Source organism: Ascaphus truei, chromosome 11, assembly GCF_040206685.1.
Source record: "Ascaphus truei isolate aAscTru1 chromosome 11, aAscTru1.hap1, whole genome shotgun sequence".
Classification (NCBI taxonomy): domain Eukaryota; kingdom Metazoa; phylum Chordata; class Amphibia; order Anura; family Ascaphidae; genus Ascaphus; species Ascaphus truei.
This window is the reverse complement of record NC_134493.1, coordinates 54,527,128-54,549,775: the sequence shown is the minus strand read 5'-3', so window position 1 is coordinate 54,549,775 and position 22,648 is coordinate 54,527,128. Positions and strand designations below refer to the sequence as shown.

The following is a 22,648-nucleotide window of genomic DNA, read 5'->3' as shown; positions in this document are numbered from 1 at the left end:
AGTCATAAGGTTACTACTCCCTGCTTCATGTCTGTAATGTCTGTGACTCCCTGCCTGTAATGTCCTGTGACTCCCTGCTTCATGTCTGTAATGTCCTGTGACCCCCTGCTTCATGTCTGTAATGTCCTGTGACTCCCTGCCTATAATGTCCTGTGACTCCCTGCTTCATGTCTGTAATGTCCTGTGACCCCCTGCCTGTAATGTCCTGTGACTCCCTGCTTCATGTCTGTAATGTCTGTGACTCCCTGCTTCATGTCTGTAATGTCCTGTGACTCCCTGCCTATAATGTCCTGTGACTCCCTGCTTCATGTCTGTAATGTCCTGTGACTCCCTGCCTATAATGTCCTGTGACTCCCTGCTTCATGTCTGTAATGTCCTGTGACTCCCTGCCTGTAATGTCCTGTGACTCCCTGCTTCATGTCTGTAATGTCCTGCGACCCCCTGCCTGTAATGTTCTGTGACTCCCTGCCTGTAATGTCCTGTGACTCCCTGCTTCATGTCTGTAATGTCCTGCGACCCCCTGCCTGTAATGTTCTGTGACTCCCTGCTTGTAATGTCCTGTGACTCCCTGCTTGTAATGTCCTGTGACCCCTGCCTGTAATGTCCTGTGACTCCCTGCCTGAAATGTCCTGTGACTCCCTGCTTGTAATGTCCTGTGACTCCCTGCCTGTAATGTCCTGTGACTCCCTGCCTCTAAGGTCCTGTGACTCCCTGCCTGTAATGTCCTGTGACTCCCTGCTTGTAATGTTCTGTGACCCCTGCCTGTAATGTCCTGTGACTCCCTGCCTGTAATGTCCTGTGACTCCCTGCCTCTAAGGTCCTGTGACTCCCTGCCTGTAATGTCCTGTGACTCCCTGCCTGTAATGTCCTGTGACTCCCTGCTTGTAATGTCCTGTGACTCCCTGCTTGTAATGTCCTGTGACTCCCTGCTTGTAATGTCCTGTGACTCCGTCTGTAATGTCCTGTGACTCCCTGCCTGTAATGTCCTGTGACTCCCTGCCTGTAATGTCCTGTGACTCCCTGCCTGTAATGTCCTGTGACTCCCTGCCTGTAATGTCCTGTGACTCCCTGCCTGTAATGTCCTGTGACTCCCTGCCTGTAATGTCCTGTGACACCCTGCCTGTAATGTCCTGCGACTCCCTGCTTCATATCTGTAATATCCTGTGACTCCCTGCTTCATATCTGTAATGTCCTGTGACTCCCTGCCTGTAATGTCCTGTGACTCCCTGCCTGTAATGTCCTGTGACTCCCTGCCTGTAATGTCCTGTGACTCCCTGCCTGTAATGTCCTGTGACTCGTAGTTTGGGTGGTACACCAGGTACTTAGATCCCTTGTGAGCTGATCTGTGAAAAGTTACAGATTTAATATATGAAACTGAGATGCTCTGAATATATAAACACACAAACACACACACACACACACACACACACATTTTTATCCGCTGCGGCTTCCTATTGATTCGCAAGACTTGGCAGCCATTTTTAATTCCCTAACGGGAGCTGTAACTCCGGCAGCTACAGCTGTAATGTCTCCGAAAGACGTCCAAGGTAAAAGAACGTGAATAAACAAATGATTACGCGTATTAATTATTTATAGCAAAAAGTTTTCACGGTTCCAGAAATGTGTTCCCTGCCCTTCAGAGCTTACAATCTAATCGTTGCCCACTTCCCCATTAGCTTCTTGGGGTCACTTGTGGGGATCCCCCCGCCCCCCCGGGACTGTAGTAGGGCCTCACCCGGTACCGATAAACCTTCACACAGGCGTCTCCGGGGTCAGCCACATATAAGTGGCCGGACGGGGAGCATGCCACCCCGCTTGGCCTAAGGAGACCCCGGGATACCACGCAGATGGGGGACCCCCTGGGGGGGAAGAGGGTGACGCTTCTCTGCTGTTCATCGGCCACTAGGATATTCCCTTCGGGATCGGCGCAGACACCCGCCGGGTTCCCGAAACTGTGCCGGTGCATTTCGGCGAGAGAGCCAGCCGGTTTCAAGTTGCTCGCAAACAACTTGACGTCCCCACACTCTTCGCTCACCGCGAAGCCGCCATCTGGCGTGGCGCAGACGTAGCGCGGGCCGCGCAGGCCGGAGACGCGGCGAGCCCCGTGGACGCGGTAAGCGCGGTCCACCTGAAAGGCCTGCACTTCCCCGGCGGTGTATTCTGCCACCAGGATGCGTCCCGAGGAGTCCACCGCCATGCCCCTTGGCGCACCGAAATCTCCACCCACCCGCACCCAGGGGGGCTGGGAGTGGGGGTTGTAAACGCGCACGGCGCCCCCTGCCAGGTCAGTGACAGCCACAGCGCCGGAGCGAGTCACGGCCAGCCCGTCAGGGAGGAAGAAGCCCTCGTCCCAGCAGCGCAGGGTCTGGCCGGGCTTCCCTTGGCCATTGAGCTGGTGGATGTAAGGCCCGTCACCCCCGCACACATAGATGGAACCGTCGGGGCAGCAGTGGACGCAGTCGGAACCCCCGGGGGTCGGCGCGGGAATCTTCCGGGCGAGCTCGTCCTGACGGAACAGCAACAGGTTCCCCATGTCCTCCAGGTCCCGGCAGAACTGGGAGGACTTCTGGGAGAGCTGGCGGAGGTGCGATGGGCGGAGTAGGCCCAGGCCAGGCTGGGAGGAGAGAAGAGGCCCGGCTCGCTGCAGGGTGTTCTGGGAAGCGACCTGCAGGCTGCGCACGGCGCGGAGAAGGTCTTCCTTCTGGCGGGCGCACTCCAGGGAGTAGTCCATCCTGCCGGGTACGGGGAGAGCGGGCACATTAAAGAAGCGATAAATATGTGATCTGGGCACGCACAATAGAGGGGAACCCTATAGTGGCGCAACACAGATCCAAATAATAAACAAGTAGGATATAAAAAGTAACCTTTAATAAGTGACATCAAATAAAGATTGGACCGTTTGCTAGTGCTCTGTTTAAAGGAGCAATCCCTGCAATATCCTACTTATGTGTTTTTTTTAAAATAAATCAGTTCTGCAGTATTAGATAATATTTAATTTTTTTTTTTTTAATTCAAATGTTAATGCCATTTGTAATGAGATTTCACACACTGAGCATCCTGTGACTGCTACAGCAGGTTTTAGCCCACCTCCCCAGCAGTGCAAGATCTGTGCAACACTTTCCTGTTTGGGATCATTTGTTGCCAATGTTTCCAGCAGTTTGACATGCAAGCTGTAACAATAGACAATGTTACCTTAGTAATATAACTTACACTGACTGAAGGACTGATTGAAACTGAAAGTCGGCCATTTAATGAACCCTGGGAAGCAGGATCTTTGCTGATCGATCACGGGAGAACCAATCGAAAAGCAGCTTAGGTAATTCGTTTTCAATAAAGGTAATCAAAGCCAGCATATAGCAAAGCAATATATATATATATATATATTTACAAAGTCACATCCCCTTCCTCTTCTGAAACAGGCTCTGGCACACCCCTTTTCGAGCCCTGCCCTCTCTCTAGCAGTGCACCAATTGTATCTAGTGACTGCCTGGTCACACGATCTTCCCCACAGAAATTTGCATCTTTGTTCCTCTTCTGCTGCACTGACAGCCATTTAGTGAACCCCCAAGCCGAATCTTCACTGATCGATCACAGGAGAACGGATCGATCGGCAACCTAGCCAATTCCTTATCATTGTGTGTATTATGTTGGTGCACAGATTAAAGGTGGGGGGGGGTGGGGGGGTAAAAGTCAGCCTGGACTGCTGCATTAATAAGAGGTGGCCAGACACACGTCCAGTGTATAGGCAAAACTGTCACAATTACCGTCAGAACAACCCAACACCTAAGTGGACATATAACACAACCCAGAGCTGCCTCTGAGATATTATGTATCTAATGAGTGTTCTAAATATATCTCCCTTGCCCCTATAAATGACTCATTTAGTTCCTGGGGCACAAAGCAGCCGTTAATCCGCTGTATAACTATTCTCATAGATATGTAGGTATAAATTAATTATTGGCGCCAATGCGTCACATGATGTCACGTTGTCATGGCAACGGGCGTCATGTAACACAGAGACGTCACATAGCGTTCCCGCTGTCATGGCAATGCGGCGCGCAGCCATACTAACAACAGTTGCAGGAGGAGAGATGCCGGGAGGATGACGAGGACGCCGCCACCCGGAGGTTTACAACATAAACCCGTAGCTCGGAGATACGTGGCCAAAACCCGGAGTCTCCGGGTCAAACCCAGAGTGGTGGCAACCCTGTATCAGAACCTCATACTCCCTGTGCACCCTGCTCTGTGACTCCCTGTATCATAACCTCATACTCCCTGTGCACCCTGCTCTGTGACTCCCTGTATCATAACCTCATACTCCCTGTGCACCCTGCTCTGTGACTCCCTGTATCATAACCTCATACTCCCTGTGCACCCTGCTCTGTGACTCCCTGTATCATAACCTCATACTCCCTGTGCACCCTGCTCTGTGACTCCCTGTATCAGAACCTCATACTCCCTGTGCGCCCTGCTCTGTGACTCCCTGTATCATAACCTCATACTCCCTGTGCACCCTGCTCTGTGACTCCCTGTATCAGACTCCCTGTGCGCCCTGCTCTGTGACTCCCTGTATCATAACCTCATACTCCCTGTGCACCCTGCTCTGTGACTCCCTGTATCATAACATCATACTCCCTGTGCACCCTGCTCTGTGACTCCCTGTATCATAACCTCATACTCCCTGTGCGCCCTGCTCTGTGACTCCCTGTATCATAACCTCATACTCCCTGTGCGCCCTGCTCTGTGACTCCCTGTATCATAACCTCATACTCCCTGTGCACCCTGCTCTGTGACTCCCTGTATCATAACCTCATACTCCCTGTGCACCCTGCTCTGTGACTCCCTGTATCATAACCTCATACTCCCTGTGCACCCTGCTCTGTGACTCCCTGTATCATAACCTCATACTCCCTGTGCGCCTTGCTCTGTGACTCCCTGTATCATAACCTCATACTCCCTGTGCACCCTGCTCTGTGACTCCCTGTATCATAACCTCATACTCCCTGTGCACCCTGCTCTGTGACTCCCTGTATCATAACCTCATACTCCCTGTGCGCCCTGCTCTGTGACTCCCTGTATCATAACCTCATACTCCCTGTGCACCCTGCTCTGTGACTCCCTGTATCATAACCTCATACTCCCTGTGCACCCTGCTCTGTGACTCCCTGTTATCAGACCCCCAGGCTCCCTGTGCACCCTGCTCTGTGACTCCCTGTATCATAACCTCATACTCCCTGTGCACCCTGCTCTGTGACTCCCTGTATCATAACCTCATACTCCCTGTGCACCCTGCTCTGTGACTCCCTGTTATCAGACCCCCAGGCTCCCTGTGCACCCTGCTCTGTGACTCCCTGTATCATAACCTCATACTCCCTGTGCACCCTGCTCTGTGACTCCCTGTTTCATAACCTCATACTCCCTGTGCACCCTGCTCTGTGACTCCCTGTATCATAACCTCATACTCCCTGTGCGCCCTGCTCGGTGACTCCCTGTATCATAACCTCATACTCCCTGTGCACCCTGCTCTGTGACTCCCTGTATCATAACCTCATACTCCCTGTGCACCCTGCTCTGTGACTCCCTGTATCATAACCTCATACTCCCTGTGCGCCCTGCTCTGTGACTCCCTGTTATCAGACTCCCTGTGCGCCCTGCTCTGTGACTCCCTGTATCATAACCTCATACTCCCTGTGCACCCCGCTCTGTGACTCCCTGTATCATAACCTCATACTCCCTGTGCACCCCGCTCTGTGACTCCCTGTATGATAACCTCATACTCCCTGTGCGCCCTGCTCTGTGACTCCCTGTATCATAACCTCATACTCCCTGTGCACCCTGCTCTGTGACTCCCTGTATCATAACCTCATACTCCCTGTGCGCCCTGCTCTGTGACTCCCTGTATCATAACCTCATACTCCCTGTGCGCCCTGCTCTGTGACTCCCTGTATCAGAACCTCATACTCCCTGTGCGCCCTGCTCTGTGACTCCCTGTATCATAACCTCATACTCCCTGTGCACCCTGCTCTGTGACTCCCTGTTATCAGACTCCCTGTGCGCCCTGCTCTGTGACTCCCTATATCATAACCTCATACTCCCTGTGCGCCCTGCTCTGTGACTTCCTGTATGATAACCTCATACTCCCTGTGCGCCCTGCTCTGTGACTCCCTGTATCAGAACCTCATACTCCCTGTGCGCTCTGCTCTGTGACTCCCTGTATCATAACCTCATACTCCCTGTACACCCTGCTCTGTGACTCCCTGTATCAGACCCCCAGACTCCCTGTGCGCCCTGCTCTGTGACTCCCTGTATCATAACCTCATACTCCCTGTGCGCCCTGCTCTGTGACTCCCTGTATCATAACCTCAGACTCCCTGTGCACCCCGCTCTGTGACTCCCTGTATCATAACCTCATACTCCCTGTGCACCCTGCTCTGTGACTCCCTGTATCCTAACCTCATACTCCCTGTGCGCCCTGCTCTGTGACTCCCTGTATCATAACCACATACTCCCTGTGCACCCTGCTCTGTGACTCCCTGTATCATAACCTCAGACTCCCTGTGCACCCTGCTCTGTGACTCCCTGTATCAGACCCCCAGGCTCCCTGTGCACCCTGCTCTGTGACTCCCTGTATAATAACCTCATACTCCCTGTGCGCCCTGCTCTGTGACTCCCTGTATCAGAACCTCATACTCCCTGTGCACCCTGCTCTGTGACTCCCTGTATCATAACCTCATGCTCCCTGTGCACCCTGCTCTGTGACTCCCTGTATCATAACCTCATACTCCCTGTGCACCCTGCTCTGTGACTCCCTGTATCATAACCTCATACTCCCTGTGCGCCCTGCTCTGTGACTCCCTGTATCATAACCTCATACTCCCTGTGCACCCTGCTCTGTGACTCCCTGTATCATAACCTCATACTCCCTGTGCACCCCGCTCTGTGACTCCCTGTATCATAACCTCATACTCCCTTTGCACCATGCTCTGTGACTCCATGTATCATAACCTCATACTCCCTGTGCACCCTGCTCTGTGACTCCCTGTATCATAACCTCATACTCCCTGTGCACCCTGCTCTGTGACTCCCTGTGCACCCTGCTCTGTGACTCCCTGTATCAGACCCTCAGACTCCCTGTGCACCCTGCTCTGTGACTGCCTGTATCATAACCTCATACTCCCTGTGCACCCTGCTCTGTGACTCCCTGTATCATAACCTCATACTCCCTGTGCGCCCTGCTCTGTGACTCCCTGTACCAGACCCCCAGACTCCCTGTGCACCCTGCTCTGTGACTCCCTGTATCATAACCTCATACTCCCTGTGCACCCTGCTCTGTGACTCCCTGTATCATAACCTCATACTCCCTGTGCACCCTGCTCTGTGACTTTCTGTATCATAACCTCATACTCCCTGTGCTCCCCGCTCTGTGACTCCCTGTAGTAGACCCCCAGACTCCCTGTGCGCCCTGCTCTGTGATTCCCTGTGCGCCCTGCTCTGTGACTCCGTTATCAGACCCCCAGACTCCCTGTGTGCCCTGCTCTGTGACTCCCTGTATCAGACCCCCAGACTCCCTGTGCACCCTGCTCTGTGACTCCCTGTTATCAGACCCCGACTCCCTGTGCGCCCTGCTCTGTGACTCCCTGTTATCAGACCCCCAGACTCCCTGTGCACCCTGCTCTGTGACTCCCTGTTATCAGACCCCCAGACTCCCTGTGCACCCTGCTCCGTGACTCCCTGTTATCAGACCCCCAGACTCCCTGTGCGCCCTGCTCTATGACTCCCTGTATCAGACCCTCAGGCTCCCTGTGCACCCTGCTCTGTGACTCCGTTATCAGACCCCCAGGCTCCCTGTGCACCCTGCTCTGTGACTCCGTTATCAGACCCCCAGGCTCCCTGTGCACCCTGCTCTGTGACTCCCTGTTATCAGACCCCCAGAACCCCAGGCTCCCTGTGCGCCCTGCTCTGTGACTCCGTTATCAGACCCCCAGGCTCCCTGTGCACCCTGCTCTGTGACTCCCAGTCCACGTGGAGACACAATACCTGGGCTTCATCTCCAACCAGAGACTGCAGACTGTCAGTTCTTACTAACATAGTGTCAGTCTCACTGATTTTCAGCATCTGCATCTCACAGAGAAATATCACTGTCCCATCAAAATGTCATCCTTTTTTTTAGGTCCACACAACCCCCAAATCTCACTTTTTCTGTTCCCCGACGTCTCGGAAACGTTTGCTCTGTGTCTGAGGTCTCCCGGCTCCCGGCCAGATCTAAACGCAATTATAATCACCCTGCTGGAAGTTAATGCGCTCTCCACACTTCCCTGGATATTGACTGTTGTTAGAGACCAACATTGAGTGACACTCCTCACATCCCTACACAAACATTCCTTTAATACCAGCTCATGAGCCAATTCCCAGAGGCGTGTTTTCCCAGAATCCTCTGCCAGAGATATGTTACCCATTAACCCACCATTTCCCCATGAAAGGTATAAACCAGTCAAATCCAGTCACCCAACAGGTCAGGTTTTTAGGATATCCGTGCTTCGGCACAGATGGCTCAATCAGTGGCTCTGTCTTTCTGCGCCACCTGTGCTGAAGCAGGGATATCCCTAATACCTGGCCTGCTGAGGGCCGTTGATTACTGGAATTGGCCAGCCCTGGGCTGTGAACCAAGACATGGAAGCTGCAGTAACTGGGCAGCGGAGGGGGGAGAGAGGGAGCAGCGGAGGGGGGGAAAGGGAGCAGCAGAGGGGGGAAAGAGGGGGCAGAGAGAGGGAGCAGCGGAGGGCGGAGAGGGAGCAGCGGAGGGCAGAGAGGGAGCAGCGGAGGGCAGAGGGAGCAGCGGAGGGCAGAGAGAGGGAGCAGCGGAGGGCAGAGAGAGGGAGCAGCGGAGGGGAGAGAGGGAGCAGCAGAGGGGGGAGAGGGAGCAGCTGAGGAGGGGGGGAGAGGGAGCAGCAGAGGTGGGAGAGGGAGCAGCGGAGGGGTAGAGAGGGAGCAGCCGGAGGGGGAGAGAGGGAGCAGCGGAGGAGGGAGAGAGGGAGCAGCGGAGGGCGGAGGGAGGGAGCAGCGGAGGTTGGAGGGAGGGAGCAGCGGAGGGTGGAAGCAGCGGAGGGGGGAGAGAGGAAGCAGGGGAGAGGGAGCAGCGGAGGGGGAAGAGAGGGCGCGGAGAGAGGGGGGAAACAGAAGGGGGATGAGGGGGCAGCAGAGGGAAAGTGGAGAGGGGGGATGGAGAGGGCAGAGGAGGGGGCACAGGAGCGTGATGGAGGGAACCCTTAGAGGGGGATTGAGGGGGGGGGGGGTGGTGGATGGAGTGAGGCAGGTAGTGAAGGTTAAATGGACGGCAGTGCTTTTTGTCGCACCCCAACTTGCTGCTGCCCGCTACTTATTCTGGGCCAGTGACAGCCGCCGAGCCGTGACAAATCCCGCCCCACTATTCCAAGCGGTTTCCCCCACCGCCACGGCTCTGGCAACAGGACGGGGAGACGGAGGCCGGCGGACTCTGGGAGAATTCCCTGTCTCTGCGCCGAGATAGGCTTTAAATCCGAGTGATGCGCAGAATAAATCCGAGGGATGCGCAGAAAATCGGGGAGAGTTAACAGATATCACTAGCAGATATTGTAATTAACACGGAGCAGGGGGATCACTTCACAATGTGTGCATGTCATGTTTATATGTCTGTGAGAATTGTATGTACTGCACATTAATGGCTGCCACAGGATCTATATCTGGAGATTCTGGGTCAGGAATATCCTTGTGTATGTTGCGCTGGCCTTTCTGTTTCTGTTTATATGCTCAGATGGTTCTGGACCATTCTCCTTATAATTCAGTTTGCCAGGACTGTAAGAACATGTTGCCCACATCAAATAAGGCTACGGTGTCTTCCGAGGACCATACTTCCTCATAACAGACTGTTAATTCCAGCGAGAGACACACCCACATGCGTTTCAAGACTCGTTTTCACATTCCTGCCCCGCCTACTGCCCAGGTTATTGGTGAAATCGGATACCTGTTTGACCTGCGGGGTTCTGATTGGTTGGTTTGAGGAGCACCAAGATGGCGGCGGTGTGATGATCAGCATTGTGTTGTGCAACAGGTTAGTTGGTTGTGGGGAGAGTTGGGGGTGAGTTGAGGCTGGGCTGGTTTAATTAACTCTGCCATTCAGCAGACTCCAGTGGAGCCTCATCCCAGGGAGTCACCGGAGTCTGGGCTTTTTAAAGTGCATTTATTTATACCCGGAAACTACAGAGATCACTCATTAGGCCCTGATAGGTGGGTGATCTGCCCAGTAGGTCAGTCAAGTCCTGTCCCTCCTAGGGGCAAAGTGTACTAATGGCAGTGACATGGTTAAGGGATCAGTCCCTCCTAGGGGCAAAGTGTAATAATGACAGTGACATGGTTAAGGGATCAGTCCCTCCTAGGGGCAAAGTGTACTAATGACAGTGACATGGTTAAGGGATCAGTCCCTCCTAGTAGCAAAGTGTACTAATGGCAGTGACATGTTTATGGGGTCACATCTGGGTCATTTATGCGCTTTTTTTTAAATCTCCAAATCTTAGACCTTTCATTTTTTTAAAGTTTTATGTAAACATTATGAGCTGAGACATGGGAGAGGTTTGATTTCCTCTGGCTTCTCCCTACTGTCTGATGCCACTAAAAGTTTGCACAGGCAACACCCTCTCTGTCTCCCTCCCCTTATCTCTATTGTCTCTGATAAGGACAGGGTGGGATGAGGGTAAAGCACACACTTGATTGGCAGACACTACCCCATTCTGTGTGTCTATCTCTGTGTGTATCACTCCCCTGACGTCCGGTGCAGATATTATAGGGGTCACTGCAATCCAAGTCAGTGCCCGCTGAGTTCGCATCGCGGCTTCGTGAATCCTGGCCTGTGTAATTCCCACCTTCTGGCACTAGGTGGCGTATAGCTCATTCCAGTTCCCTGTGTTTTATATATAGAGATTTCTTTACGTAATGCTGAATTATTTATAGTAGTCTAGATATAAATACTTTGTTTGCTTCGAGTTTTTGCTACATTTTTCCTTGCCATACACCCCACCCCCAGATACTAATATATATATATCTAAGACATGCAAATGAACAGTGGTTGACAAATCACCAAAAAATCTACTCGCCACACAAAAATATCTACTCGCCACCTAGTACCAAACGTGTGCTGCTTGGGCCAATATTTACTCGCCCGGGGGTTAACTCCACTCGCCCGGGGCGAGCAAATGTATAGGTTTGTCGAACACTGCAAATGAACATACAGTAATATTTACAGTTGCGCTATATATATATATATATCTCCCACTGCACACCTTTTGTAAAGCACTGTATACACTGTGGGCTCTTTATACATTTTTATTTACATACACGTGCGTGCACACACACACACACACCACTAACATTCAGGGACTATTTAACACCTCAAGTCATAAATCGCATACTACACAGGGGGGAGGGATAGACTTCAGTCACAGATATATTCCAAGAGACACTGTTTTTGAGTAAACACCTTGCCTGCTTTATTCAATGTACCATCGCCGGAAGAAGAGATCAGAGATCTCGAAAGCTCGCACAAAAAATATATATCTATATATATATATATATATCTATCACAGTATGTATAGACATGGCCTTTCGCACTCATGGTAAGAGAGTTCTCTCATGTCCGTTGCATAAATTTGTATTCATGCAGCCGTCTCTGTTTCGGGGTTTTAAGATTACCTTTGAGTATGGCCATCCTCAGATCGTTCATCTTATGGCCAGTCAGAGAAATGTTCGCTGACAGGACCGTCTCTTGTTCTGCGTGTGATGCTGTGGCGGTGCAGGTTAATTCCCTTGTTTAGCCCCTGCCCCGTCTCACCTATGTAGTAGCAGCCCCCTGGGCATTTCATGCACATGATGAGGTACACGACATTGCTGGAGGAACAGGTGAACCTTCCTCTGAGTTTGTATTCCAGATTCCTGTGTGGTATTTGTATTGTGTATTTGTGATATATATATATATATATATATATATATATATATATATATATATATATATATATATATATATATATATAATAAAATAAAAATAAAAAAAGTGACAAACCCGTGTACAGCAAATAAAAATATCACGTGTGAGCACATTCACATGTCTCTGCCAGGTCTGCCGCCCTGCCCTTCCCCATTATCTCTTAGCATGCAATGCTACCACTGTAGCCAGGGATTCTGGGTAATGCCTGAGCCATGTGAATGTGCTCACAAGTAATATTTTTATTTGGGATACACATGTATGTCCCGTACGGCACACCTCGGAGCACGTGAGCTGCATACAGGACAAGGGTTAATACACAGCTCTCTAGCAGTCCCACGTTTCACCTTCGCAAAGGTCCCTCAAATGAACAACATCTCCCCTCACTCTGTCCCCATATACCACCTGTCACGGACAGCACACGTGGGCACGTGACTTAGATATGCAACCAGGGTTAATACACACGGCTACTCTCGCCAACTCGCCATTCTCCTGCGCGAGCCGCAGGGGGAAAAGTTTGCGCACCCCAGTTCTAAACGACACATCACTTTTTTAGTGAGCCATCAGTGATAACCTCCTCCCCTTCCTGATATCGCTCTGTGTGTTATCCCACCACTCTGCGTGTTATCCCACCGCTCTGCGTGTTATCCCACCGCTCTGCGTGTTATCCCACCGCTCTGCGTGTTATCCCACCGCTCTGCTTGTTATCCCACTGCTCTGCGTGTTATCACATTGCTCTGCGTGTTATCCCATCGCTCTGCGTGTTATCCCATTGCTCTGTGTGTTATCCCATTGCTCTGCGTGTTATCCCACTGCTCTGCGTGTTATCCCATTGCTCTGCGTGTTATCCCATTGCTCTGCGTGTTATCCCATTGCTCTGCGTGTTATCCCATTGCTCTGCGTGTTATCCCATTGCTCTGCGTGTTACCCCATTGCTCTGCGTGTTACCCCATCGCTCTGCGTGTTACCCCATCGCTCTGCGTGTTATCCCATCGCTCTGCGTGTTATCCCATCGCTCTGCGTGTTATCCCATCGCTCTGCGTGCTATCCCATCGCTCTGCGTGTTATTATTTTGTGTGGCTGGCCCCTCTGGCAGCAGAGAGGTTAATAGGCATGCTTGTTCCATGTCCTCCCCCCACGGGTCGCGCGTGTGTGAGGGTTTGGCAGCTCCCCTGTCTGTAGGTTTGGGGAGGGGGTCTGATCTCCCCCCCCCCCCCCCCCCCGGGCCTGTTGAATATTTCATGCCGTCCGCAGAGGAATGAATGTAAGGAGACTCGTCCTGTATTTCATCCATTAAAAGCAGCCCTGGGAGGCATCTCATGTGCCCGCTGCGCGCCAGGGGCAGGGACCCCCGTGGGGCAAGGGGGGAGCCCCTCAAACTCTCCCCTGGGGCAGTGTACAGAGCGTGCAGAAAGGGGAGACAGGGCCAAACTAGTAACACCCTCACTGCCACCTCTCACTATCTGTCTCTGATTTTTTCTCTCTCCTCTCTCTCCCATCTTCTCCCTCTCCCTCTCTCCCCTCTCCCTCTCTCTCTCCCCTCTCCCTCTCCCTCTCCCCTCTCCCTCGCCTCTCTCTCGCCTCTCTCTCGCCTCCTGCAGAGTTACATGTGTGTTGCGTGAGATTGGCCCGTCTCACGATACTCTGCACATTGTATTGTAGAACAGATGCCTGTCACGTGTCTCATGATGTTCTGCACGTTGTATGTAACAGCTCCCTGTCTTCTGATACTGCGCACATTTGTATGTTACATGTGACTGCACCGTCTCATGATGTTCTTCTGCATGTGCTATGTAACATGTGATTGCCCCTTGTGGAATGATGCGTGGTATATTGCATGTTACATGTATTTCCCCCATCTGCTGTTCGGCACATTGTATGTTGCATGTAGCTTCCCTCTCTCACGGTGCTCTGCACATTGTATGTTACATGTAGTTTCCCTCTCTCGCGGTGCTCTGCACATTGTATGTTACATGTAGCTTCCCTCTCTCACGGTGCTCTGCACATTGTATGTTGCATGTAGCTTCCCTCTCTCACGGTGCTCTGCACATTGTATGTTACATGTAGCTTCCCTCTCTCACGGTGCTCTGCACATTGTATGTTGCATGTAGCTTCCCTCTCTCACGGTGCTCTGCACATTGTATGTTACATGTAGCTTCCCTCTCTCACGGTGCTCTGCACATTGTATGTTGCATGTAGCTTCCCTCTCTCACGGTGCTCTGCACATTGTATGTTGCATGTAGCTTCCCTCTCTCACGGTGCTCTGCACATTGTATGTTGCATGTAGCTTCCCTCTCTCACGGTGCTCTGCACATTGTATGTTGCATGTAGCTTCGCTCTCTCACGGTGCTCTGCACATTGTATGTTGCATGTAGTTTCCCTCTCTCATGGTGCTCTGCACATTGTATGTTGCATGTAGCTTCCCTCTCTCACGGTGCTCTGCACATTGTATGTTGCATGTAGCTTCCCTCTCTCACGGTGCTCTGCACATTGTATGTTGCATGTAGCTTCCCTCTCTCACGGTGCTCTGCACATTGTATGTTGCATGTAGCTTCCCTCTCTCACGGTGCTCTGCACATTGTATGTTGCATGTAGCTTCCCTCTCTCACGGTGCTCTGCACATTGTATGTTGCATGTAGCTTCGCTCTCTCACGGTGCTCTGCACATTGTATGTTGCATGTAGCTTCCCTCTCTCACGGTGCTCTGCACATTGTATGTTGCATGTAGTTTCCCTCTCTCACGGTGCTCTGCACATTGTATGTTGCATGTAGTTTCCCTCTCTCACGGTGCTCTGCACATTGTATGTTGCATGTAGCTTCCCTCTCTCACGGTGCTCTGCACATTGTATGTTGCATGTAGCTTCCCTCTCTCACGGTGCTCTGCACATTGTATGTTACATGTAGCTTCCCTCTCTCACGGTGCTCTGCACATTGTATGTTGCATGTAGCTTCGCTCTCTCACGGTGCTCTGCACATTGTATGTTGCATGTAGCTTCCCTCTCTCACGGTGCTCTGCACATTGTATGTTGCATGTAGCTTCCCTCTCTCACGGTGCTCTGCACATTGTATGTTACATGTAGCTTCCCTCTCTCACGGTGCTCTGCACATTGTATGTTGCATGTAGCTTCCCTCTCTCACGGTGCTCTGCACATTGTATGTTGCATGTAGCTTCCCTCTCTCACGGTGCTCTGCACATTGTATGTTGCATGTAGCTTCCCTCTCTCACGGTGCTCTGCACATTGTATGTTGCATGTAGCTTCCCTCTCTCACGGTGCTCTGCACATTGTATGTTGCATGTAGCTTCGCTCTCTCACGGTGCTCTGCACATTGTATGTTGCATGTAGCTTCCCTCTCTCACGGTGCTCTGCACATTGTATGTTGCATGTAGCTTCCCTCTCTCACGGTGCTCTGCACATTGTATGTTACATGTAGCTTCCCTCTCTCACGGTGCTCTGCACATTGTATGTTGCATGTAGCTTCCCTCTCTCACGGTGCTCTGCACATTGTATGTTGCATGTAGCTTCCCTCTCTCACGGTGCTCTGCACATTGTATGTTGCAAGTAGCTTCCCTCTCTCACGGTGCTCTGCACATTGTATGTTGCATGTAGCTTCCCTCTCTCACGGTGCTCTGCACATTGTATGTTGCATGTAGCTTCCCTCTCTCACGGTGCTCTGCACATTGTATGTTGCATGTAGCTTCCCTCTCTCACGGTGCTCTGCACATTGTATGTTGCATGTAGCTTCCCTCTCTCATGGTGCTCTGCACATTACGTGTTTCAGGGCTTCACACCATGCTGTCCGTGCACAGAAAGTGCTCTCTCCCGGAGAGGCTCATCCGGGCCATCTCTTCCACCCGCTCCGTGCCCGGTGACAGCGTGGCGTCTCTGATCCGGAGGGTGAGCGGGTTTGGTACCTGGGTTAGGGGGGGCGGTGTGGCGTCGCTGATCCGGAGGGTGAGCGGGTTGGAGGGGGCACTGTGTGGAGTCGGAGGGTGAGTAGGTTTGGGTGCTGGGTGCGCGGGCTGTGTGGATGTCTGACCTGTGTTCTGACACCTCTGTGTTCCCCTGTGCGCAGGGCGTGGATGTCAACTGTCCCCACGACACCCTGATGCCGCTGCACTGCGCCTGTATGGTGTGTGACGCAGAATGCGTGGAGCTGTTACTGGAGAACGGGGCTCGTGTCAGTACTCTCTACCCCATCTCCATCCTTTCGCTCTCTCTCATCTTTGTTTCTACGCCCTTCTCCCCCCTTCTCTCCACCCTTCTCTCCATTTTCTTGGTCTTGCACGCTCTCTCCCTTCCATGACCGCTCTCTCTCTCACTCTGCCCTCTTCATGACCGCTCTCTCTCTCTCTGCCCCCTCCATGCCCGCCCTCTCTCTCTGCCCCCTCCATCACCGTTGTCTCCCTCCCCCTCCATCACTGCTCTCCTCCATTTTTGTCTCCCCTCCCTTAGCCTTCCTTCTGCGCTGCTCTTTCAGTACTCTTACCCCCTCTTTCCTCCCCCAATGGATCGCTCCTCTCACCCCTCTTGTTATCCCCAAGTAGATCTTTCCTCTCCTCTCCAATTACTCTCTCCTCTCTCCCCCTAGTCTCAACCCCCCACCCCCCCAGTGCATATCTTTTCTCATCTCTCCCCAATGGATTGTGCTAGCGCCCTCCCCCCACCAGTGGATTTCTCCCTGCACCCCCCAGGGAATCTCCACCTTCTACTCCCTGCACCCCATCCTGTCAGCCCGCACCCCCAGTGGATCACTCCTCTCTCCCCCCCCCTTCCCTAACCTTTCCTCTCCTCGCCAGTGGATCACTCCTCCCCCCTCCCCACCCAGTGGATCTTCTACATCTTTCCACTCCACCCCCTCCCCCCTGTGGATCCTCCCCCCAGCGGTTCTCATCTCTCCCCCCCCCCCTCTCAGGTTGACTCTGTGGACGGCTACCAGCGCACGGCCCTTCACTACGCGGCAGAGAAAGACGACGCCTGTGTTGAGACGCTCCTGGAGTTCGGGGCCGACCCCAACGCGCCCGACGGAAACCAAGACACCCCCTTACACTGGGCGGCCTTCAAAAACATGGCGGACTGCGTGCGGGTACTGCTGGAGGGGGGCGCCAAGGTGAACGCCCGCGACTACAACCAGGACACCCCGCTGAGCTGGGCCGCCATGAAGGGCAACCTGGAAAGCATGCGGCTGCTGCTGGCCCACGGGGCCCTGCCCGAGGCCCGGAATTCCAAGGGGCAGTGCCCGACGGGGCGCCTGGTGGCACTGATGGGCCGGGGGCTGGGAGGCGAGAGGGAGGAGCAGTGCCTGGAGCTGCTGTACCGGGCCAGCGGCCGGCTGCAGCTGAGGATGGAAGGGGGAGTGCCCCGCGAGGCTGCCCGCGATGCCCAGCTGTGCCAGCGCCTCGCCAGGCTGTGTTCGGACCCGGGCACCCTCAAGGGCCTGACCCGGCGGGCGGTGAGGGGCAGCATGGGCGAACGCTTCCTGCCCCAGGCCGTGCAGGCGCTGCGCCTCCCCAAATCTCTGCAGGACTACGTCCTTCTGATAGAATAGGTGTGGGGGGGTTAGGCAGTGCCCGGCAGCCGGGGGGTGGTGAGAAGACGGGCGAGGGATGAAGTTGCAGTCCCACCACTGAGACGTCCCAAATAATCTGTTTGGATGGCACAGGCCGCGCCTCTCGCGCTGATCACTAGCGGCAGCGCGAGTCCTGCTCACGTTTGGTGTGTTGATAGAAAAGCGATATTCACGGGTCCTCTTAAATTGCGTTTATCCAACCTTACCCGCCGGGCCTCACAGGTTTTTTTTTCCCTCCCCCCTTTATTGCTCTTTCCTTCCGCCTCTCTCCTCTATTCTCTCTCTTTCTCTCTCCCCTCTTTTTCCTTCTCTCTCCCCTCTTTTCCTTCTCTCTTTTCCTTCTCTCTCTCCCCTCTTTTCCTTCTCTCTCTCCCCTCTTTTCCTTCTCTCTTTCCCCTCTTTTCCTTCTCTCTCTCCCCTCTCTTTTCCTTCTCTCTTCCAATCTCTTTTCCTTCTCTCTCTCCCCTCTCTTTTCCTTCTCTCTTCTCCCCTCTCTTTTCCTTATCTCTTCTCCCCTCTCTTTTCCTTATCTCTTCTCCCCTCTCTTTTCCTTCTCTCTTCTCCCCTCTTTTCCTTCTCTCTTCTCCCCTCTCTTTTCCTTCTCTCTCTTCTCCTTCTCTCTCTTTTCCCCTCTCTTTTCCTTCTCTCTTTTCCCCTCTCTTTTCCTTCTCTCTCTTCTCCCCTCTCTTTTCCTTCTCTCTCTTCTCCCCTCTCTTTTCCGTATCTCTTCTCCCCTCTCTTTTCCTTATCTCTTCTCCCCTCTTTTCCTTATCTCTTCTCCTCTCTTTTCCTTCTCTCTTCTCCCCTCTCTTTTCCTTCTCTCTTCTCCCCTCTTTTCCTTCTCTCTTCTCCCCTCTCTTTTCCTTCTCTCTCTTCTCCTTCTCTCTCTTTTCCCCTCTCTTTTCCTTCTCTCTTTTCCCCTCTCTTTTCCTTCTCTCTCTTCTCCCCTCTCTTTTCCTTCTCTCTTTTCCCCTCTCTTTTCCTTCTCTCTCTTCTCCCCTCTCTTTTCCTTCTCTCTCTTCTCCCCTCTCTTTTCCTTCTCTCTCCCCTCTCTTTTCCTTCTCTCTCTTCTCCCCTCTCTTTTCCTTCTCTCTCTTCTCCCCTCTCTTTTCCTTCTCTCTCTTCTCCCCTCTCTTTTCCTTCTCTCTCTTCTCCCCTCTCTTTTCCTTCTCTCTCTTCTCCCCTCTCTTTTCCTTCTCTCTCTTCTCCCCTCTCTTTTCCTTCTCTCTCTTCTCCCTCTCTTTTCCTTCTCTCTCTTCTCCCCTCTCTTTTCCTTCTCTCTCTTCTCCCCTCTCTTTTCTTCTCTCTCTTCTCCCCTCTCTTTTCCTTCTCTCTCTTCTCCCCTCTCTTTTCCTTCTCTCTCTTCTCCCCTCTCTTTTCCTTCTCTCTCTTCTCCCCTCTCTTTTCCTTCTCTCTCTTCTCCCCTCTCTTTTCCTTCTCTCTCTTCTCCCCTCTCTTTTCCTTCTCTCTCTTCTCCCCTCTCTTTTCCTTCTCTCTCTCTCTCTCTCTCTCCCGCTTCTTTCTCCCTTGACCCTTTTCATTGTGACCGGGTTCTGCCATGCATTGCCGGCCCCCTCAGCAAGGACAGGGTTAATGCCCAGGGATCGGGACATCTTTACGCTGCCCCCCCCCCCCTAAAGGAAACGGCGACGAGAGGGAGAACTTGAGTCCAGCTCTCCCCCCTCACCCCGCCGGCCCCCACAGCACAGCGGGACACGAGACCCGGACCGGTGCCCCTGCAGGGGGTGGCTGAGCCGCTGACCCCCGTGCGCTGTGTGCGCTGTGTGCGCTGTGTGCGCTGTGTGCGCTGTGTGCGCTGTGTGCGCTGTGTGCGCTGTGTGCGCTGTGTGCGCTGTGTGCGCTGTGTGCGCTGTGTGCGCTGTGTGCGCTGTGTGCGCTGTGTGCGCTGTGTGCGCTGTGTGCGCTGTGTGCGCTGTGTGCGCTGTGTGCGCTTACACAATAAAGCTGGGTTCCGACTCGCACAAACCCTCCTCTCTGTGTGTGCGCTGTGTGCGCTTACACAATAAAGCTGGGTTCCGACTCGCACAAACCCTCCTCTCTGTGTGTGCGCTGTGTGCGCTGTGTGTGCGCTGTGTGTGCGCTGTGTGCGCTGTGTGCGCTTACACAATAAAGCTGGGTTCCGACTCGCACAAACCCTCCTCTCTGTGTGTGTTCTTTCCTGGGCGTTTAACCCCTGGATTGCTGGGGCCCTTAGGCCGTTTATCCCAAGGGGCGGCCAACTCCAGTCCTCAAGGGCCACCAACAGGTCAGGTTTCAGGATAACCCTGTTGGTGGCTTTTGAGGACTGGCGTTGGGTCACCCCTGGGGTAACCTTGCTGGAGGTCTGTTACCTGTATCTTGGGGTTACCGCATGCACGTAACCCCGTCAGTGCTGGACAGGCCTGGGTAATTGGGTATACGGGGGACACAACCCGTGTGTGGTGTATGATGTGTGTGTGTCAGGTGTGTGTGAGGTGTGTGATGTGTGTGGTGTGTGTGTGTGTGATGTGTATATATACATTTTTCAGCAACCCACGGAGGTAGAGTCAAAAATAGCTTTTTAAATGGATGTATTTTGCAGACTTTTTTAACCCGATGGATATCGGGGGCACTTGTGCAGCGGGGTTGAGGGTCTCAGTGGCACTTAACGGGTTAAGAGCGTCTCAGACAGTTACAGATTGTCCTGGGGGTGCTGGCCTGCGGTTCTCCATTAAACCGAAATGTTCCACTTTCTGCTCAGCTGACCTTTCCAAAGATTCCCTCAGATAGCAGAGTCCAGCGTGTCACTCAGCGGCTTAACCCCTTCCCTGCCAGGGCCATCCCTCTCCAGCGGTGAAGGGAGAGGTGGGGGGGGGGGAGAGGGAGGTGGGGGGGTATGAGGGAGAGGGGATATTGGAGAGAAGGAATGGGGAGATATGAGGGCGAGATGCGAGGGGGAGATATGAGAGAGAGAAAGGAGGGAGGGGAGATATGAGAGGAGGGAGATATGGGAGGAGATATGAGAGAGGAGGGAGGGAGAGGGGAGATATGAGGGAGAGGTGAGAGGAGGGAGGGAGAGGGGAGATATGAAAGGTGGAGGAAGAGGGGAGATATGAAAGGGGGAGGGAGAGGAGATATGAGAGGAGGGAGGGAGGGGGGAGATATGAGGAGGGAGGGAGGGGAGATATGAGAGGGGGGAGGGAGAGGGGAGGTATGAGAGGAGGAGGGAGGGAGAGGGGAGATATGAGGAGGTAGAGATATGAGAGGGGAGGGAGAGAGAGGGGAGATATGAAAGGGGGAGGGAGATGAGAGAGGAGGGAGGGAGAGGGGAGATATGAGAGGAGGAGGGAGGGAGAGGGGAGATATGAGAGAGGATGCAGGGAGATGGGAGATATGAGAGGAGGAAGGAGAGGGGAGAGAGGAGAGAGGAGAGGGGAGACATGAGAGAGGAGGGAGGGAGAGGGGAGATATGAGAGGAGGGAGGGAGAGGGGAGGTATGAGAGAGGAGGGAGGGAGAGGGGAGGTATGAGAGAGGAGGAGGGAGAGGGGAGATATGAGAGAGGATGCAGGGAGATGGGAGATATGAGAGGAGGAAGGAGAGGGGAGAGAGGAGAGAGGAGAGGGGAGACATGAGAGAGGAGGGAGGGAGAGGGGAGATATGAGAGGAGGGAGGGAGAGGGGAGGTATGAGAGAGGAGGGAGGGAGAGGGGAGGTATGAGAGAGGAGGAGGGAGAGGGGAGATATGAGAGGATGGAGGGAGAGGGGAGATATGAGAGGAGGAGGGAGGGGGGAGATATGAGAGGAGGGGGGAGATATGAGGGAGGGTGGAGATATGAGAGAGGAGGGAGGGAGAGGGGAGATATGAGAGGAGGGAGAGGGGAGATATGAGAGAGGAGGAGGGAGGGGGAGATATGAGGGAGGGGGGAGATATGAGAGGAGGGAGGGAGAGGGGAGATATGAGAGAGGAGGGAGGGAGAGGGGAGATATGAGAGAGGAGGGAGGGAGAGGGGAGATATGAGAGAGGAGGGAGGGAGAGAGGAGGGAGGGAGAGGGGAGATATGAGAGGAGGGAGAGGGGAGATATGAGAGAGGAGGGAAGGAGAGGGGAGATATGAGAGGAGGGAGAGGGGAGATATGAGAGAGGAGGGAGGGAGAGGGGAGATATGAGAGAGGAGGGAAGGAGAGGGGAGATATGAGAGAGGGAGAGGGGAGATATGAGAGAGGAGGGAGGGAGAGGGGAGATATGAGAGAGGAGGGAAGGAGAGGGGAGATATGAGAGAGGAGGGAGGGAGAGGGGAGATATGAGAGAGGAGGGAAGGAGAGGGGAGATATGAGAGAGGAGGGAAGGAGAGGGGAGATATGAGAGAGGAGGGAGGGAGAGGGGAGATATGAGAGAGGAGGGAAGGAGAGGGGAGATATGAGAGAGGAGGGAGGGAGAGGGGAGATATGAGAGAGGAGGGAAGGAGAGGGGAGATATGAGCTTAGCCGGCGGGGGTCATGTATGTTAACGAAAGGGTCCTGCGCGTGTCCTTAACCTCACCCACCTCGAGACCTATCCAGATAATGATCATGCACTATCTATATAGGGGGGGGGGGGCACTATCTATATAGGGGGGGGGGGGGCACTATCTATATAGGGGGGCACTATCTATATAGGGGGGGGGACCCCAGACACCTGCAGGCAACGATTAACTCCTTCGCTGCCACTAGCAATGTATTAACCCTTGGCTCAGGTGTTAACCTTTCCCCTGCCATGCACCCTCTGCTATTCCTGTGTAACACACACACACACACACACACACACACACACACACACACACACACACACACACACACACACACACACACACACACACACGTACATTATGTCCTGTACAGACATCCCCATCACCCCCACTACACACACAGCCCAGTCCCTACAACTAGCACCCACTACTATCCCTGTCCATGCATCCTGAACCCCCCCCCCCCCCCCAATCTATTAGAGCTCCCTGCCTATCCCAATACTGAGCCCCCACCACCACACCCTGTCCCTACACCCTGGCAGCCACTACTATTCCTGGAAGGTTTACCGAACACAACCCTGTCACTGC

At 53.4% G+C, this 22,648-nt stretch overlaps 2 protein-coding genes across 3 annotated transcripts; one reads left to right on the top strand and one right to left on the bottom strand.

Moving 5' to 3' along the window:
• Positions 1-1,538: 1,538 nt before the first annotated feature.
• Positions 1,539-8,362, bottom strand: NHLRC4 (NHL repeat containing 4). Its single transcript, XM_075566390.1, has 2 exons — positions 8,195-8,362; positions 1,539-2,732 (listed from the first exon to the last, which is right to left on the bottom strand). Exon 2 carries the CDS (start codon positions 2,729-2,731, stop codon positions 1,673-1,675), a length of 1,059 nt encoding a protein of 352 aa, XP_075422505.1. The 5' UTR covers position 2,732; positions 8,195-8,362; the 3' UTR covers positions 1,539-1,672.
• On the top strand, positions 2,170-19,731 carry ASB8 (ankyrin repeat and SOCS box containing 8). 2 transcript variants are annotated; one of them, XM_075566392.1, is made up of 4 exons: positions 2,170-2,739; positions 15,790-15,905; positions 16,084-16,188; positions 16,924-19,731. In XM_075566392.1, the coding sequence occupies exons 2-4, from the start codon at positions 15,801-15,803 to the stop codon at positions 17,554-17,556; spliced, it is 843 nt and encodes a 280-aa protein (XP_075422507.1). In that variant the 5' UTR covers positions 2,170-2,739; positions 15,790-15,800; the 3' UTR covers positions 17,557-19,731. The 2 variants fall into 2 exon arrangements, with proteins under 2 accessions (XP_075422507.1, XP_075422506.1); XM_075566391.1 differs by lacking the exon at positions 2,170-2,739 and adding an exon at positions 9,886-10,087.
• Positions 19,732-22,648: the final 2,917 nt, after the last annotated feature.